The sequence below is a fragment of the Thunnus thynnus genome, chromosome 11 (genome assembly GCF_963924715.1).
Source record: "Thunnus thynnus chromosome 11, fThuThy2.1, whole genome shotgun sequence".
NCBI lineage: Eukaryota > Metazoa > Chordata > Actinopteri > Scombriformes > Scombridae > Thunnus > Thunnus thynnus.
The window spans coordinates 23,147,855-23,165,996 of record NC_089527.1 but is presented as its reverse complement, the minus strand read 5'-3'; the positions used below and the strand labels follow the sequence as shown (position 1 = coordinate 23,165,996).

The 18,142-nt window shown below is 40.4% G+C and overlaps 1 protein-coding gene across 7 annotated transcripts in view; it reads right to left on the bottom strand.

Annotated features, from left to right (window-relative positions):
* LOC137192897 (phospholipid-transporting ATPase IH-like) overlaps positions 1 to 18,142 on the bottom strand; it is a 37,482-nt gene that overhangs the window by 5,457 nt on the left and 13,883 nt on the right. For 3 of the 7 annotated variants that reach the window (XM_067603930.1, XM_067603927.1, XM_067603929.1), the window contains exons 6-29: positions 16,885 to 17,013; positions 16,126 to 16,229; positions 15,957 to 16,007; positions 15,273 to 15,337; positions 15,081 to 15,162; positions 14,795 to 14,945; positions 14,471 to 14,668; positions 14,177 to 14,350; positions 13,200 to 13,366; positions 11,859 to 11,930; positions 10,761 to 10,834; positions 10,527 to 10,630; positions 8,964 to 9,145; positions 8,267 to 8,500; positions 7,887 to 8,058; positions 7,699 to 7,801; positions 7,077 to 7,222; positions 6,611 to 6,670; positions 3,864 to 3,991; positions 3,592 to 3,727; positions 3,037 to 3,060; positions 2,025 to 2,090; positions 1,627 to 1,730; positions 1,358 to 1,523 (exon numbers count right to left, since the gene is read on the bottom strand). In XM_067603930.1, the coding sequence (XP_067460031.1) occupies positions 1,358 to 1,523; positions 1,627 to 1,730; positions 2,025 to 2,090; positions 3,037 to 3,060; positions 3,592 to 3,727; positions 3,864 to 3,991; positions 6,611 to 6,670; positions 7,077 to 7,222; positions 7,699 to 7,801; positions 7,887 to 8,058; positions 8,267 to 8,500; positions 8,964 to 9,145; positions 10,527 to 10,630; positions 10,761 to 10,834; positions 11,859 to 11,930; positions 13,200 to 13,366; positions 14,177 to 14,350; positions 14,471 to 14,668; positions 14,795 to 14,945; positions 15,081 to 15,162; positions 15,273 to 15,337; positions 15,957 to 16,007; positions 16,126 to 16,229; positions 16,885 to 17,013 (2,892 nt within the window). Of the gene's footprint in view, positions 1 to 488; positions 604 to 1,357; positions 1,524 to 1,626; positions 1,731 to 2,024; positions 2,091 to 3,036; positions 3,061 to 3,591; positions 3,728 to 3,863; positions 3,992 to 6,610; positions 6,671 to 7,076; positions 7,223 to 7,698; positions 7,802 to 7,886; positions 8,059 to 8,266; positions 8,501 to 8,963; positions 9,146 to 10,526; positions 10,631 to 10,760; positions 10,835 to 11,858; positions 11,931 to 13,199; positions 13,367 to 14,176; positions 14,351 to 14,470; positions 14,669 to 14,794; positions 14,946 to 15,080; positions 15,163 to 15,272; positions 15,338 to 15,956; positions 16,008 to 16,125; positions 16,230 to 16,884; positions 17,014 to 18,142 lie in introns of all 7 variants that reach the window. The other 4 variants (XM_067603932.1, XM_067603931.1, XM_067603933.1 and 1 more) reach the window with 3 other exon arrangements.

Here is an 18,142-nt window from a genome sequence, read left to right as displayed (position 1 = left end):
GCCATGGACCTTCGGTAACATTAAATTGGGATTGCAAAGCTTTTCTGCAAATCAGATGCAGGTAATCTGATTGCTAAAATCTAGTCTGGAATGGTCTAATGATGACAATAAATAGGAAACATTTGACTGGTGTTTCAGATGGAAGAAATTATACAAATCTTACAGCTGGCCTAACTCATCCATCCACATTGTACACATATGGTACAAAATCATTTAAAAATACATGACAAGGTAGAAACACAAAAGACATGCAAATCATACATTTCATACATGGTAAATAAAAAGGGACACAAAACACATACAAGGTACAATGTAAAGGGCAGGAAAAATGTTTAGAAGAGCACAACTTGGCTTGCAAACCAGACTCTGTGGCATCAGTAGCACCCTGGTAGTTAGTTTCTCATTAAGTGAGGTGTTGGGACAGTGATAAGTGGTTTACACTGGGACATGCCACCATGCATACAGAGATGAGGGCTTAAAAGAGTCACCTCCTCTTCCTGCTCCTCTCTCGTCTGTTTGGGCCAATCAGAAACTCATTCTGCTGGAGGACTGAGAAAGCATGAAGATGGTGGACGGCTCCACAGTAAGGCACGGGCGAGTGGACTGCAGTTACCATGAAAGAGTGAGCGAGCGCAGAGGGCAGAGTCACAGGCACACAGGATCAGTGAGGTGAAGAGATGAGAGGAGAGTGTAGACAGTAATGAAGTGGAGGGATGAAGGAAGAAGAAGAAGGAGGAGGAGGAGGATGGACGTAGTTAGAATAGGCATTAAAGGGTGAATGAAAGGAGAAGGGAGAATGGAACAATGGTGGATGGTGTGAATTTTGATCGTGGTGGTCCATTAAGGTGCAGTGAGAGGGGAGAAAAGAGAAGAAAAAAGCACAGCAGGAAGAAATCTGTCAGACCTTTCATTCATTTTTCCATTCATGGTGCAGCTTGCTTCACAGGAAGGTGAGGATAAGCCACAGGGAACAGGAAGTAATTCTAAATCATGCTGTTGCTCAAAGCTATTAGGGACCCTAATGGTCTTCCTGGATGATTAATAGAGTGGAATAAATGTGCTGCTTTCTCGTATGGTTTACTACAGCTGAAATATGAATTATCAGCTAGGATGTGAGAAAATTGCATGTTGTATATGAGGTTATTTCAGTTGGAGACTGTACTGCTAAAGGGTGCAATACAATATATTTCTTTTTAAAATGGGAAAGCATTAATTAGTGATTGGTTAATCACTATAAGAAAGCATGTAGAGAACACCATCAGAAGTCACTAAAGGAAAATAATCTAAAGCTTCACTTGGGAACAAGACAAACTTGTAAAGCCTCAGTGTCACTGTTGAGATGGTGATGAGATCCTACCTGTGCACGTTCAGTAGCTGTCGGACACATGGCCCTGCAGAGGACCTTTTTGATGACATCTGGAAGCAAGCTGACTGTAATGAGCAGGATGATGCTGAGCCAGGCCGGACCACTAGACAGCATCTGCATGAACACGTAGTACATCCTCTGGTAGTTGAGGAAGGGCCTACACAGCAACAGGAAAGTCAAAGAAGTCAGTTGTCCAGAAATGTACAGATCTAAAAATATACAAGGTTAAAGATGATAGAAAAAAACAAATCATATTATACCAAATGATGCCTCCCCAGAGAAGAGAGAAAATAACGTAGAAAAGTAGTGACCCCCAGATGACAAAGTGATTGATCCAGGTCCAGTGGTGTGTGTCCAAGGCAAGCTGAAACAAACAGAATATATACATAGTAAACACTCAACCAGTCAATGAAGTCAATAACTTGCCTTTAGGCTTTACTGTTGTGCAAACAGAGTAGCCAGAGTAGTCGATCATCTGTGTAACATGCTAGTTAACATGTGCTTGTCCATGCATCCCATCAGACACACTTGCAATGGTAATGAACTCACTCCAGTTGGAGGTATTATGTAATACAATAGTCATGGATGTTTCTTTTTTTTTTTCCCCACTTCATTTCAGAACGCTCACACACATACTTGTGCACACGTGCTCACACACCTTGAGTGTAACAGTGAACACCAGCACAGTGAAGACAAGAGTCCCGAAGGTCCAGTTCCCAAACATCTGCAGGGGTAAAGAGGAAAAGGTCAGTGGCCACATCGGTCACACGCCCCTATCACCTCAACCCATGAGTTAGCAAACATCCTATGATGAGTACAGAGGAGCAGACAGAGGAGTGGACAGACATCTTTACATCTGACTGGAAAATTGTTTTCTTTGCAACTTTCTTTTGAGGTTTGGTGCCAGTAAGCGGGAATATTTTCACTTCAAATCTTAGCATCCATATCTTTCTACCTTCTGAAATCCTAGGAAGGTTTAAGCGGACATCAGGAGTGAACAGATGGGATGAGAGCTGGGCGGAGGGTGGAGGGAGAGAAAGATCAAGACAAAGAAACTAGGGAATTTATGTAATAACTGCAGCTGGTTGTTAGTACCAGTGTTCCTATCTTTGCTAGAATTTCTCCATTCATTAATCCTTTCCTTTTTGAATAGAAGAAATTTCCATTTTAAACCTATTTAAACAGCACAGAAAGTTTACAGGATGAAAACAGTCCAGCCACCTCCTGAATGCCAGAGCAGTGAAACTAAAAACCAACCAACCCCAAGTGTTACTACCACAAATACATGGACAAACAAATGCACACACACAAATGTAAAACACATTAGACAGAAAAACAAACAGATGTTGGATTATAATCTATAGTCAATACTAGTATTACTCTATTTACTACCACAACAAAACACAGGGATAATGTGAGGGAGCATTTAAGGTTTCTACTATGTCATTGGAGTTGTTAAGATCAGGTATTGTACAGGATTCAGGGCTTTACAGAGATTAGGGGACTAATGGAGCACTAGAACTACACATTCAAATGAAAATGCATGGATGATGTAAAGTAAGAAAGGATGGGACCGGATGAAACGGTCAAACTGAAAGCTTAAACAGTACGACAGGAACTAAAAGAGCGTGAAAGACAGAGAGAGCTGACAGGGAGGGAGACAGGCTTACCATCTGTGTGTTGGTGGTCATAAGCTGAGGAAGAAGAAAAAGAAGAAGAAGAAGAAGAAGAAGAAGAGGAGCAAAATAAAGAGAGAGGAAGCAGAGGGAAGGAGGGGGAAGAGAAAAGAGAAAAGAATCAGGACAAAGGGTAAAAATGAATTTCAGGATGTTTCAACTTAAAAAACAGGACCAAAGGCAATCAAAAACAGTTGACATGATACAAATTAACAATACAGAGAAAGATGCTATTGCGTTGTCGATATGAATGGAAATCTAATGTTGCTGACCTATAGGGGGGCCCGTGAAAGAAACCTTACTTTTACAGATTTATAATAACAAAACATGAACACAAGATCATCAACTTCGTTCTCATGAGAATCCAATGGAGATGGATGAGTGTTCATAAAGGCAGCACTTACTTTATGTTCATAATCCTCTTTTAATTTCCCTAAAGGACACACTGAACACCTCACAAAGTGGCCTAACTGTTCTATTCCCACTCCTTTTACAAAATAAAGAACTCTGTTATCACACACACACAAACACACACACACACAGGCTTACCTGGCCATTGCTGGTGAAGGTGGTGTTGTCAAACAGGAAGTAGGCACCAAAGAAGAAGATAACAGCATCAAACACGCCCAAGCATGTCCAGTACAGGAAGACAGGCCAGCGGAGGAGGGAGTTCTTTGCGATATCCCTGAGAGAGAAAGGCAGAAGGAAAGACAGCTGAGTGACACAAATAAGAATATTTCAATCAATAGAACTGGTTTTGTTATTAATACTCTGCTATAGATCAGTGCTTTCTGGTGATCAGACATTTTCTCTGACCACACCTGTACAAGGAGGGCTCCCTCTTGAGTGTCTCCATAGTGACATGCTGCTCAACCAGGCTGTAGAGGAGGATGGGGAGCGAGGTGAAGCTGATGTTGTACAACGTCAAATAGGCTGTGTCGTACAGAGGCTACAGAGGGAAAAAACAAAACACAGACAACATCAGACGTTGTTCTGGATCTGAAAGGCCATCTTTTAGGAAATGTCAATATTCAAAGCAACATTATACCTGACAACTGATTGTTAGGAGTAGTTGAACAAGCTGAACTCATCTGTCATAGGATAGCCGATGTACAACTGATATGGTGAATGTGTCAGCAACTTTGCACTACCCGCACTCCCACTGCTACCTCAAGTATTTTTAGCACTATAACTTGCATATTACATTTATTTTTGTGGGTTTCTATATATACATATACTATGTGTATGTATATTGATTGATTTTCTTTTATTTTCGTGTCATGTACACAGTGCCCAACCCTCATGGGTTGACACCAAAAGTACAGTTGCAGTGGTCAAACATGCACGCTACCGAGAGTTTGCTGAGAAGAGTTCTAAAGTTCAAGTTGATCGGCCTCTCCATGGGTGACTTTGCAGAGTGAATGAAAACGTGGCCAAATCTTTCATTATCCCTCAGACTCTACTTCAAACGAAGCACAGCCACTTTATCCTTCACTGGTCTCCCGAAAAAAAAGCCACTAAGAGATTTCAGCTCATACAAACCTCTGCAGCTCGGCTATTAACCAGAACCAAGAGGAGAGAACACATGAGTACAGTTTTAGCTGTTCTGCACTGGCATCCTGTGACATTTAGATTTGACTTCAAGGTCCTCCTCCTTACTTACAAAGCCCTTAATGGGCTAGGACCAAGCTACATTGCTAACTCCCCTGTTTACTATCTATCCTCAAGAACACTGCGATCATCTGCTGCTGGTTTATTGGAGATGATCAGCAACAGCCGAAAGAAAATCGTTAATTCCGCCACAAAACTATGGAACACACTACCAATAGATATCAGGGAAGCCAGCTTGCTAGATATTTTTAAAAGAAAGCTAAAAACTTATTTCTTCACCTTGGCCTTTAACTAGCTTTTGTCTCAGTCTGCTTCGCACTACTGCACTTCTTTTAAAATGCTGAATTTAACTTGATTTTATGCATTCTACGTATTCTGTTTTAACTTTGTTTTTATTTTAATTTATTTTAATATGTATTCTATTTTCACTTTATTTTCTCATATCAAAATGTTTTATTTTCCCTCTTATGTACATTTACATGTTTTTATGTTCATTTTATGGCTTTTATGTCTTTCTTGATGTGAAGCACTTGGTGCATGTGATTTCTTTTGCTGTAAAGCACTTTGAGCTGCATTTTTTGTATGAAAGGTGCTATACAAATAAAGTTATTATTATTATTATTATTATTGTTATCCTCCTCAGTTCCAAGTTCCACCTTGCCCCCTGTCCTCTTGGCCTCTTCGGCTCCACATTAATGATCTCCGGCAAAGGATCACAATGTAACCCCTCAGATAGTAAAGAATTCGTTCTCTCCAAAGGGATTTCCCTTCCAACAAACGGAAGGCCCACAATAATGATACAATAATGACACATCAGACTGGAATTTGAAAGCCAGGCGCTTTGCTTCATCCAGTTATGCCTCCATCCTATCCATTCTAGCAGAAAGCTGTCCAATATCCAAATCGGGTTATCTTGAATTTGTCTTACTTTATTATCCATCAGCTTTCAGCTCCTCTCGGTTTTCAGCGATAAGTTGCTCAAGGCGTTTCAGTCCAAAGGTTTTTTGAGGGAGGTATGCACTACATTAATCTGTGATTTGAGTGAAGTACTATGTGATTTAAGAGTCTTAAACTCATCATGGTGCAACCTGAGTTCCGCCAAGACAGCGTTCACGTCACTGTTCTCAAATTCTTTCTTCTCCTTTTGCCGCATGGAGCGGTCTCATTTATCAGTTATGACTTATTTTAGTACAGAATTATTCGGTATTGACTTGATATACTTACTTTTTCCTCCAAGGTTATGAACAACTTTCTTTCATACACTGTATATATGTAACTCTATATTTCTTGAATGTATAATTTATAATAATTTCTTTCTAGTGCTACTTTTATATACTTTGTTCTATTTTGTTGCCATATTGATTGTTCTGTTCTATTCTATTCTAACTTTAAATATTTGTAAATATGTTGTCTATGTGTGTAGATCTTAGCACTGAGGGGGCTACAACTGAATTTCATTGTGCAATCCTGCATTGTATAATGACAATTAAAATTAACCTTGAAACAACATGGAGCAACATTAGCACTCATTTGGAGTTGAATTTCTGGCCACCTAACAAATTTAAGTCTAAAAAATCAGTCTCCTTTTAGCTCCGCTTTGGTCTCCACCAAATCCTGAAAAGATATCTGTTTTTTCAGCTGATAGATGTTCTACTGTGTTCATCAGCTATTGCTGCGACTGGAAACAAGATTGATGAGAGAGGAATTTGGGGGCTGGGAAACGCTCAAAACACTTAAAAGAACTTTTTTACTTCAAAAGTAAAACATATGTAAACATTTATTATAGTATAAAGCTAGTTTAATGCATGACACTGAGAATATATTATGTAATCACAATATACAGTACCAGTCAAAAGTTTGGACACACTTTCTCATTCAAGGGAATAGGAAGGTGTGTCCATATAATACACCGTGTGCTTGCAGACTATAACTAAATAATACAGTATTGGATTCTTACCTGCTGGGAGAACCCACAGAAGAACTGATACAGGAACTGAGGAAAGATGAAGCATACATTCTGGAAAGATTTAAAAGGGAGAAAAAACAACAAATGGAGAAAGTGATAAGCTTATGACAAGTATACGTGATGAGATTTAAAGAATCTAAAAATGCTGCTATCTACACATTTCTGTTTATGCAAAGATTGTGTGCTATAAGCTCACTGAGTGGGCTGTAAAAAGCTGGCCTGCCAAAACGAAAAAACAAATCAGTTGGCAGGGCACCGCTTGCTGTGCAAGCCGCCCACATTGATCATCGGAGCCATGAATCCAGGAGAGAATGCTGCACAATGGATTCATGAATCCGGTAATCTGTCAGAGTAGCTCTACAATCTGGTTCTTTGTAACTCAGTGTTACACTTGGAATAACGATAAAGTGATTAAAACATCTGAGCCAATGGAGTACACAAGGCATTTGTGAAGTACCTTGTAGAAGAAGTATTGTACAAGTTCAGCAATTCGGATGTAGTAGTAATGGCCATGAACAAGTAGCATCTTCTTCAGGTGTTTGAACTTCGGGATGGCGTAGTCACTGTTCCTTGCTGCCTGACGGCCCTCTTTACCCATTATTCCTGACGGGACAAAAAATGGTCAGTTAAATGTAATCTGAAGAGAAACAGCCACAAGTTTAACATGAGTAGGTGGATTTAACCAATCCAAATATAGAGACCACAAAGGAACTGAACAATACATTGTTGTTTCCATAATTTCAAGGGAGGTTTTCTGGTCAAAATATACTATTAAATTTACTGTTGCTTTAATTTTTGATAATTAGCACTTTTTGACTAATTTAAAATATCCTGTCTCAATATAATTAATAACCTCATTTAAGTGATTCATGCCAAAATTGTTTCTTTAAAGCTATATGTTTGTGTAAAAAAACAAAACAAATATTGGCCCAGATCTTCATCAGATTTGATTTACTTTTAAATATCAAAATAAGAAGGCTTTAAAAATCCCCTGAGGCTCTAACAGAAACAGTATCTTTTATATCTTAATTTATCATTTAGAAAAATAGCAACTCATTACAGTGGTGAAATGAGCTCACCAATGCCCACATGTGCTTCCAAGATCATGCTGACATCATTGGCTCCATCGCCGATAGCAAGGGTTATGGGGTGCTCCTTAGAAGCTTTGATTAGCTTCACAATCTGTAGAAACAAAAAAAAAAAATAAGTAAGTATCACTGGGCCTGGTGTACGCATTGATTTGCTAAAGTATTTGCAGTTCTCTCACCTGTGCTTTCTGCAGCGGTGCCATGCGACAGCAGAGCACAGCACTACAGTTGCGACAGATGTCTAGGAAGATCTCTCGGTAGTTGCCGACACCCTCGTGGTTGGCCTTTAGTACTGCAGACAGAGTGGCCCCGTCGATAATCAGGCCGAAGTCAAGGCAGTCTACTGACAAACTGGAACAAAACATGACAGAACAATCAACAGAGAGCTTTTCACACATACAAATATAGAGCAGCGTGCAGTCTTGAAATTCTACTAATTTCATCAGGTGTGAAGTGTGCAGATAAAATGCAGTTATGTGGTATGTAGGAATTCACAGCATTTCCCATGCAGATACTGTAAGTGTACAGTACATAATGTAGATGATGCACTGTCCCATACCCAGAAATAGAGCGTTGTCTGAGAACGGTCCTGTTCAGTTCGAACAGAACATCGTGCAGACTCTGCTCTTCTGTGCGTTTCTTGGTCAGCTCCAGAATCTGGGTGCTACGACGGAACAGCTTGCTAGCGTAGCAGGTAGCCGCTGCCGTCTCCATCTTGTCTCCCGTCAGGACCCAAACTTTCATCCCGGCCTTGTGCAGTGACTCAATGGTGTCCGCAGCTTTCTCCTGGAGCCTGCGCATCAATAAGTCAATACCTGTTTCAGCCTCCAGTGGGGTAGGTTAAAACATCCATCACAACTTCAATCAATCAATTACCAACTGGACATAAGTTATCAATGCATGACCACCCACTGTCCCACACCATCACCAGTTTATCTATTAGAAAGTCAAACTGTCAGGGAGCCGATCGATCAGATAGAGAAAACTGCCTGTGTAGGTCAATACTGAGGTCTGGTACATCAGAGCACAAAAACATTTCATACTATGAAAGAACAGATAATAAAACAGACAAGTAGCACGGTACATTAGTAGTAAGTCACCTATCAGAGCTCGGAATTAATCTTTTTTGCCCTCATGAGTCGTGCCAATACTTTGAAACCAGCTTCATGACTCATTAATCTTCCCTTCTGTCCTCCTGCTGCTGTACTGTTTTTAAATCTTTCCCTTCCTCTCTCCCTCCCCTCATGGCGACCAACCTGTCCTCTACTGCCGTAGCGCCCAAGAGCACGAAGTCCCTTTCGATGATGTCATAGGCCTGAGCCAGCCTCTGCTCCCTGTCCTGCAGGGCCAGTTTGGCTTTGTTCAGGTGATGACACGCCTCCTCGTATTCGGACTCTGAAAGCCTTTTATAGGCGACGCAGAGAGTCCGCAGCCCCTCCTGGTGTCACAGCGAAGAAAAGAGTGATGGAGGAGATACATTAAGTTAGTCATTTATTAGGAAGCACATGGTATCTAACATAATGATGTCATAGTGAGATAACTAAAATCTGGCTCATATGGGCCTTGGAAGAATAATATCAATACCAATAATGACATTTTGTGCTGATTTAAAAATTTTGCTTGACTTTTTTGTATTCTGTTGAATTTTACTATTAAAAGATTGGAACAGAAACTTAAAAGAGTAGTTTGACATTTTAGGAAATACACTTATTCGTTTTCTTGGCAGGAGTCAGATCAGGAGATCGATACCACTTTCATTTTCGTCCATTAAACATGAAGATGGAGCCAGGAGATGGTTAGCTTGGCTTAGCACAAAGACTGGGATCAAGGGGGAACAGCTAGCTTGGCTCTGTCCAAAGTCCAAAATCTGCTTACGAGCACCTGTAAAGCTCATCGATTAACACATTTGTTTAATCTCATTTGTTTAATTAAAAAACTACATGTAAAAATGACAACTTAAAGTCACTTTGTCCAGCCAAGAAATAGTCCAGCACATACAGTAAATCCTCACAAAACCACATATATTTGTTTTTATACTTTGGTTTTTGTCGGGATAAAACAAAGAGTGTATGACTTTTTAAGTCAGTGAGCTTTAGTGGTGCTGCTAGGTGGATTTTCTTGCTAACATAAACTAACTTGCTGCTGGCGGTAGCTTCATGAAGGGCTGGGTGATAGGGACAAAATCAAATATCACAATATTTTTGATCAAATACCTTGATATTGATATTGTGACAATAATGTAGGGATGACTATTGGTGCTTTCACAAAATATTTAAACAATGAGATTTTTGATAAATAATCATCAGTAATGTGGATATAATGACTAAGTGTGTAAAGGCAAATAATAGTACAGCTAGAACAATCTGGTAAGTTCAGAAAATTACATCATTTTACTGTAATACAGCCATCAAAACCAGGAAAAGACAACATTTATGCCATATCACAATATTACGATATCTAGTCTTATATCACAATTTTGATATAATATCCATATATTGCCCAGCCCTTGCTTCATGTACAGTATAGCAAACAAATGCACAATTGTACCGATAACTGAACTCTCAGCGAATAAAGCAAATAAGATATTTCCCAAAATGTCAAAAAACCCCCAATATTTTCAAGCCATGAACAGTGTCGCTGAAACTCTTTTGGAAACCCCTCATTTATTAAATTCTTTCAGATCAGGTGGCTGCTTATTAGTGCACAATGTCTAAAGGATACATAACTGCTTTAATTTATGAAAAACATCACTCAATAATATTCATGCTGATCCTGGCCCTATCATATAGTAGTGGTTTAAATCCCATTTGTATACTTACCACAGCATTCTGCTCCACCCGCGCTTTCACCTGCTCCACCTTCCCAGACACCACCCGAGGAAAAATGGATGAGTCTGCCCCCTTACAGAAGAGCAGGTATTCTCCTGAGATCCAACAAACACACAAATACACAATAAATAAACTGCAAGAACAGTCAGATGCTGCTCACGTATTTACGAAATGTACAGATAAGAGCACTGAAGCCAGTTGCACTTCTGCGTGAGTACATCTTACCTGAGCTCGACTTGACGATGACGCTCATTCTCCGCCTTACAGAGTCAAAGTTCAGTACATGTAGCAGCTCAAACCTGAAGGAGAGACAGTGTTGGTGTAAGAAGGGTTATATTTGTTAACTTTTTTTAAAATTAGTCCACTTCAGACCAGCTCTGTTCTCCATACACTCTTTATTAAGTGGACAAAGGCCTTTTTTCCCAGTTCATTATTATTTGATTATTTGTACCCACTCTTGAAAAGGAGGTCATATCAAAAACAGAAAACAAAACAGGTATTCAAGGGTGTGAGTGTGCTTTTCAAGGGGGCCTGTTTGGCAAATGATAACTTCAAAAGAAACCTTGATTATCAATCTGCAGTTCAATGATGATAGTGTTTCATGGTAAAAGTTTTTAGAATTTTTACACTGTAATTTCCGGTGCCTCATGGTGTATCATCACATGCACTTCTAACTAAAGAACCCCCCTCTCTGTTTTTAGTTGCTGAGAATTGCAGATGAGCCTGAATTTCCTAGTGAGCAAACTTCATACAACACAAACTGAAAATCTCACACAGAGGTTTGAGTTACGTTTGTATTAGACTGGTCTGGTAGTTTGTGTGGAGAGTGACAAGAATAAGAAATCATTTCAGTTTCGATAGATTCCCTATAGAGCGGAAAACAGCAGGTATGAGAATACTTTAGAACCATTTGCCATCTCGTTCCCTCCAAAGTCTTCACATCTGCTGAATGCAGCGCCCTCCCTTCTCCCCCGCCTTCTTAAAATAGCTCACTATTGACAGGCCACTGCAGAGAGTGATGTAGAGAGAGGCTGGATACATGAACACTTCCTACGGATCAAAACATTAGACATTTTCCACAAAACCACACTCTAATGGGATCTTACTGGCTTTCATTCTTTAAGATCAGTTGAAACATTTTGATCTGATTGAGCGATTTCTAAAACAACCCACTCTTTGCGGTCACAGTTTTTGGTAAACTCCGTGGAGCATGAAACACAATCCGAGAGCGGTTTCCCTCCAGGGCAGCTGATGTATGGTCTCGACTCCATCAGCTGAATTACTCCTGTGGTGTAACCACAAACAGACACTTAGCAGACCAACCTTTCAATCTCATCATCTTTGTTGAGGATCTCCATGTAGTTGTCTCTCAGTCTCAGATAGGTGTAACCCAGCCTGGCAACAAGAAGGGGGAGAAAGGATTCAGGTGTTCTGACGCATTTAGGGTAACATGACCACAGCTCATGCATACATACTACAGTACTTAACGTCTGTGAAAGCAATACGTGAGAGCAACAGCCTGTGATGTGGCATATTGTACCATGTGTCTAAGACCACGTTCAGACTGAAAATAGCACTGCATTAAAAAAGAAGCAGAGGGCTCTGCGTTGGTGTGAGCATGTTGCCTCAGGTATCGGTGGGAAAACAAAAAACTATCCAGGAGATCTAGTTTCAGTACCACAGTACATCCATGAGTTTATGTGACGGCAAAACATTGCACAGTGGTTTGTAATGCTTTGAGCCGCGATTTTAAAATTCTGGAAAGTTATAACAAGAGCCAGGCTGATATATCGGCCAGTATTAGCTCATTGCAGATATATTGGTATCAGTGTACATGTCAGCTGATAAGTGACAAGAATCTGAAGTACAGAAATGCCAAAAGATATGTTATGAGAGTAGTGACAAGTTTATTTTTCATCTATAAAACCTCCTGCCCAGTACATTTTAAGAGAACCTTTTCAAAAACATTGATTTATGTTGATGGTTGTGTAACAAAAAAAAAAAAAATATCGGTCCCCCTGTGCCAGGATCCCAGCTGTGCCAACATAGTGGCCTTATTTAAATCAATGAAGAGGCTGCATTTTTCATTCAGTGATGTACAGAATCAGTTTCACTGCTGACTGCTGTCACACATTTTCCCTTCTGTTGACCCTTAACATTGGATTTGAAACTAAACAATGACTTTAAGTTAAAGAACTAAATTTCATCTTTAATGGTGTTTGAGAGTGTCAGACTTCCAAGTCCTTTTCATAAATAGTCCCCTAATTGTAGGGCAATGCAGCAGGTCAGTGATCCTAAACATACAGACAAAGCAACTGAGTCTTCAATCCAAATGATCACGTGTTTCACTTGCTGAAGACCAAAATGAGGGTAAAAAGTCCTGAAAGTAAGTGAAGATCACCGAGAAAGATACCAAGTGTCTTCTGATGTGTGTGGATCAGAAACATCATGGGGAGACCGAGTATAAAAAGGGCTGCTATTCCTACAACATTCATCTGATGTGAATGTGAACCCCCTCAAATTAAAGCTGAAAGTCAGCAGTGTCTCAGTTCAAAACCAATGTAGTGCAGTACTGGAGTGCAGAACCAACAAAATAAAAATGGGTCATTGCCCATTTACAGAATGCGTTGTAATTTTACTAATAGTGTGTTTCAGTGCTTTTACCTTTTCATTCCTTCCACCAAAGCCACCTCATCCGGTGAGGAGGAGATGTAAAAGGAGGTGGGCCTGCCCTGGTGGATACCCCTCTTAATGCCATCCACCGTCTCCTCCTCCTTCACCTGCACCGTGTGACACAGACACAGCGCCCGAAAAAACAGGTCTTCGTGTTCCTGCAGCCACAAAAGCCATACACAATAATCCTTTGTACCTATTTTACCAATGCAACAGTCAAATCCATTTCAAAGGTGCATAATTGAAATAAATACAAAATTAAAAGAACTTCTTTTGAAGTTTGAATTCAGTTTTGCCAGCATTTTCCCATTTACACGTAGTTCCTTTCCATTTTTTTGATGACATGTTTGGTGTTCTTTACTCATTTCTGTATTTTTAAACAGCATTTCCCAGAGTCTACGTGGTAATAAAGCAGCATAATCATTACATCTTTTTTCCAAAGTTTTCTGCACATTGAAGTTTTAGCAGGTAGCGCATTCTCTCACTCTCTCTGTCTCTGGTCATCTGCGGTCGCTATTGCTGACTCCCCAGTTTTTCTTCTATTAAATATAAACACTGTTGGCAGAAAAGCTCATCACTTTTCTGTGGACCAGAGGACTTTTTGTTCCATTTAAGACAAAGCCAACGCTGAGCGTTTGGAAAGAAAATGTCACAGTTTTCATGAGCTGGATATAGGTTGTATCACTGTTGTGTAACAGATATTTATGTATATCAAAATGTCCCTGATAATTACTTTCTACTTTACTTTCTTTCTACTACTTATTAAGTTCCCCTTGTCTGAAAGTGTGGCAAATTATTCTACAAGTGTCGCTCATCCATATGTTTCAGCAAGAACTTATTAAAGTTTTCTTTCCTTTTGTCTCCACATCTAGTCCAGACCAGAGTAAGCACAGTAAAGTCCCTACTCAGGCTTACTTGTCAATCACACACACAGACACACACACACACACAGACACACAAAAACTTACTCTTCTGTATCCTCCAGGTGAGGAATCAATCATGTCTATACTGGAGGCAGCGCTGAGGATTTGGCCGTTGCAGATGGCGTGTGGAATGTAGACGTTCCCATCGACACAACATTCAATAAACTCCATGTTATTCTCAGTCAGAGTGCCTGTCTTATCTGTAAACACATATTCCACCTGGGAGGGAAGGAAGAGGAAAGATAGGGTGAGGGCATGTTTACGAAGTTTAAATCCAGATACTGTATGCGAGTGTGTGTTTTTGTGTGTGTGTGTGTGTGTGTGCGCGCGCTCATGTACCTGTCCCAGCTCTTCATTCAGGTCGGAGGTGTTAACCTGTGCTCCCTCTCCCAACTCTTCATCAAACATCTCCTCATCCCAGGTGATGAAATAGGAGCCTAGAAATTTCTGCATCTCCACTGTCACGTACATAGACACCGGGATGATGTAATTGAACAAGACCATGAAGGCCAGGAAGTCTGTGAAAGCTCGGATCACCTGAAGGGAGAATTGAGAGAGACAACTGCTATGATTACCAGCAACAGCAAAAACGGAAGTTTTAGGAAATGGAGGTTATGACGTTGGGTCAAGACTTGATTTTAAGGCAGAGGTCAATAAACAGACCACGTGACGCTGGCGCTCATTCTCAGTCCTGTGGTTGTACCAGGGCTCATCTCGGTCAGGAGACCACTGCCAAGCATATTTCAGAACAGTGTTGATCACCGCTTTACTGATCAAGATGCACAGATACACGATCAGAAAGGCATTCATCGACCTGCAGAGAGACAAAGAGTTGGAGTAAAGGTCAGGATGAGCGACCACAAAATGTTTCAATTCTTACAAAACAATTCTTGACAGACTACAAACATAAATGGTAGTCATTCAAGAGGAGATGGGACATTAATCATACTTTTCTACAGCGGAGCGCTTCTGAGATTTAGACTGATAATTAAGTGCCATCTTGGTCTCCATGCCAGTGTAGATTGCAACAGCTGAGGAAAGAGAAAAGCCTGGGTTACTATTACAAAAAAGAAATCAGCCTTTACTCTAAAATTTTCAACATTTAACACACATAAAGCAGAGTGAATATACATGACAATACCATAAATATGTTGTGTGTTCTTCAGTGTTGCTCCTCTGAGGAGCAAGTTCTCTGCCCCAAGAGGTCTGCAAGAATGAAAGAGAATCCTTTACTGTATTTATTTCATGGAAATGTTTGACATATTTGAAAATACGCTCTTTCGCTTTCTGAGAATTAGGTAAGAAAATTGACACCACTCACTTTGAAGCTAGCTAACTGTCTAGCCAACTTTTAAAGCTAGTAGATGGTCAGCTCAGCTTTGCATTAAGACTGGAAACGAGGAAACAACTAGCCTGGCTCAGTTCAAAGGTAACAAAACCTGCCTACCAGCACTTCTAAAGCTAAAATAATGCATTATACCTTTTTTGCTTCAGCTCTACAAAATTTGAAGTCTAAAAGTAAGCTTTAGAGGTGCTGTTGACAAGTTTTTTAACTTAAGGACAGAGCAGGCTAGCTTGTTCAGGTCTTTATGCTTAGCTAACCTAACCTGCTGTAGCGTCATATTTATCGTAGATATAAGAGTGGTATCAACCTTCTCATCCAACTCTTGGCAAGAAAGCACATAAGTATATTTCCCATTTCAACTTATGATTAACCTGAAAAAACCCATTGCCATTGTCCATGAAAAGTATACCCAATACTATAAGAAAAGTATATATAAAGTGAGCGTATCAACAAAAAAAAGTGCACATAAAGTATACCCACCTCGCCACAGGCTCTTCTTTGTCCTTGTAAATATTGATGCGTCCCACGAATCTGGGAAAACATTATAGCAAAGTCAAATCCAGACATAGCAATGAAGGAAAATCTACTTCTAAGAAATAGTAGCACATCTTTGCACAAACATGCATCAATGAGCGTGTGTCACACTCACTTGTAGAGGTCAGGCTGCGGTTGTTCACATTCAATAGTGGCATGCAGAGAATCCACCTCCCGCTCTGTTCTAAAGGCCATGGTATCTGGTACAGCATAATAGGTCTGAGGCAGAGAGGAGGAGGAAGGGGGAAGAAGAAGACAACAGAGGAAAATGTCACCCACAGCCAGTAATGAGAGAAGGCTTCATTTGACTCCTCAGTCTGGCTTCCAGCAGGTTTTCTAAATGACTGAGAGTCGGGAGCCAGGGAGGTGAGCAGCTATATAGAGTGTTCCCTGGGTCAGCGGAGGATGGCATGCTGGGACGGTGAGCACATCAGGGGGTCGCCCCGGGGGCATGTATGAGGAGGGTGGGCGGAGTACTCTTAGGTACGCTGTGGGATATGTGTGTGTGTGTGTGTGTGTGTGTGTGTGTGTGCTCAGCCATGCGTGTGGTTGTGTGAGTGACATCAATGAATATCAGTGGAGAGATGAGAATGTGAAATGCTGTGCATGGCAGAGTGTCATCTGCATCTTTATGCAGGATATTAGTGAAATCCATATGGTCAAATTTAAGACTCTGTAAGCCTTTTTAATTTTAATTGTCAAGAATCATACTGTAAAATCTAGTTGTGTTTAGTAAAACAGATACCAGCATTGTTCTTTATTGATCCAAGAATGGAAATTAAATGCAAAAAAGGCTTTTTATGGACCCATGGAAGCCTAAAATGTTCCTGTTTTGAGATCAAAAATGTTACATTTAAAGCACTAGTCCTGATACCTTGTGACTAGACTCCCCGTCCAGGCTGGTGGTGGTGACGTAGCAGGTCCCATCATGGCGGCTGGACGAAAGCAGGATGAGGTCACAGGGGAAAGTCTCATCCTCCCTCACCACAACGATGTCCCCCACCTGACAAAGAGGGACAGCCACACCCTTTTTAATGGCTTTCACTTCAATAATAAATGAAAAGTCTTCTGACGAGTTCACGTAAACACAGAGCGTAAAAAACAAACAGACAGACCTGTGGATAATCGTCTACTCATCCTTTACCATTCCTTTTTTTTTTTCTTTTTTTTCCAAAGGATTGAGAAGTTGCATAACGGATTATGCGAGCGGAGCAGCTTAAGCTCTGATAAATCCCATCTCCACGGTGACCATACACATGACACGCGCTCTCTGATTTTGCATGATTAATATATTCATCATTATTCCTGCTCCCAATTCACACTTTAATCCTCTTTGTTTGATCTACGGTTGTGAGAAACCTTGGTACAGAAACTGCCGGAAGATGGAGTGACAGAGAGACACAGAAAGATAAAGAGGGGAGCAGAGAGAAAGGAGTGAGAGAGGGACAGATTAAAGGAAAGAGAAACATTTCCGTGTATGTGGATGTACAATTTGTTCCAAAGGACACGTTTCTTAACCAATCAAATTCACTCGAAACTACTGCTATGGTAACACAAACTATAATACTCTGTAACCTTTAAGCCTGGACAGCTGTGCTGAAGCCTTCAAGCCTCTGCTCACATGACAGAAGCAGCAGACACAGCAGAAATTAGACGTACCTGAACTATTATACACCCCCTCCGACACCTATACATCTACATAGGAGGTGCTTAGCTAGACACTCACATTATGCCGTCTGACTACCCTGTTTTCATTCATGTTGGGATGATACAAGAGAGATATTTGTGAGAAAGAAAAAAATAATAATAACCATGCCTGCTTAGTGAAGCTAATTCATGCATTTCCACTGAATCTTGACATCCATCTCTGCATCTGCTACCAGAAGCGGGACTACTGTAAATAAAACTAAGCAATATTAATGAGTGTCATATTTATTTTACTTCTTGCTGAGCACTCTCTGTGTGTTCTCCCTGCAATTTCTCTTGAAAATGAACACTGTAGGAGTCTTTCATTTCCATTGTAGAATATTTTAACAGCTCCCACTTCTAATTAGAACAAGACAGTTATGTCTTTGCTTATTAGTTCGTTTAGTTGAAGCTATAGAGCCTAGAGAGTATAACAGTCTTTAAAG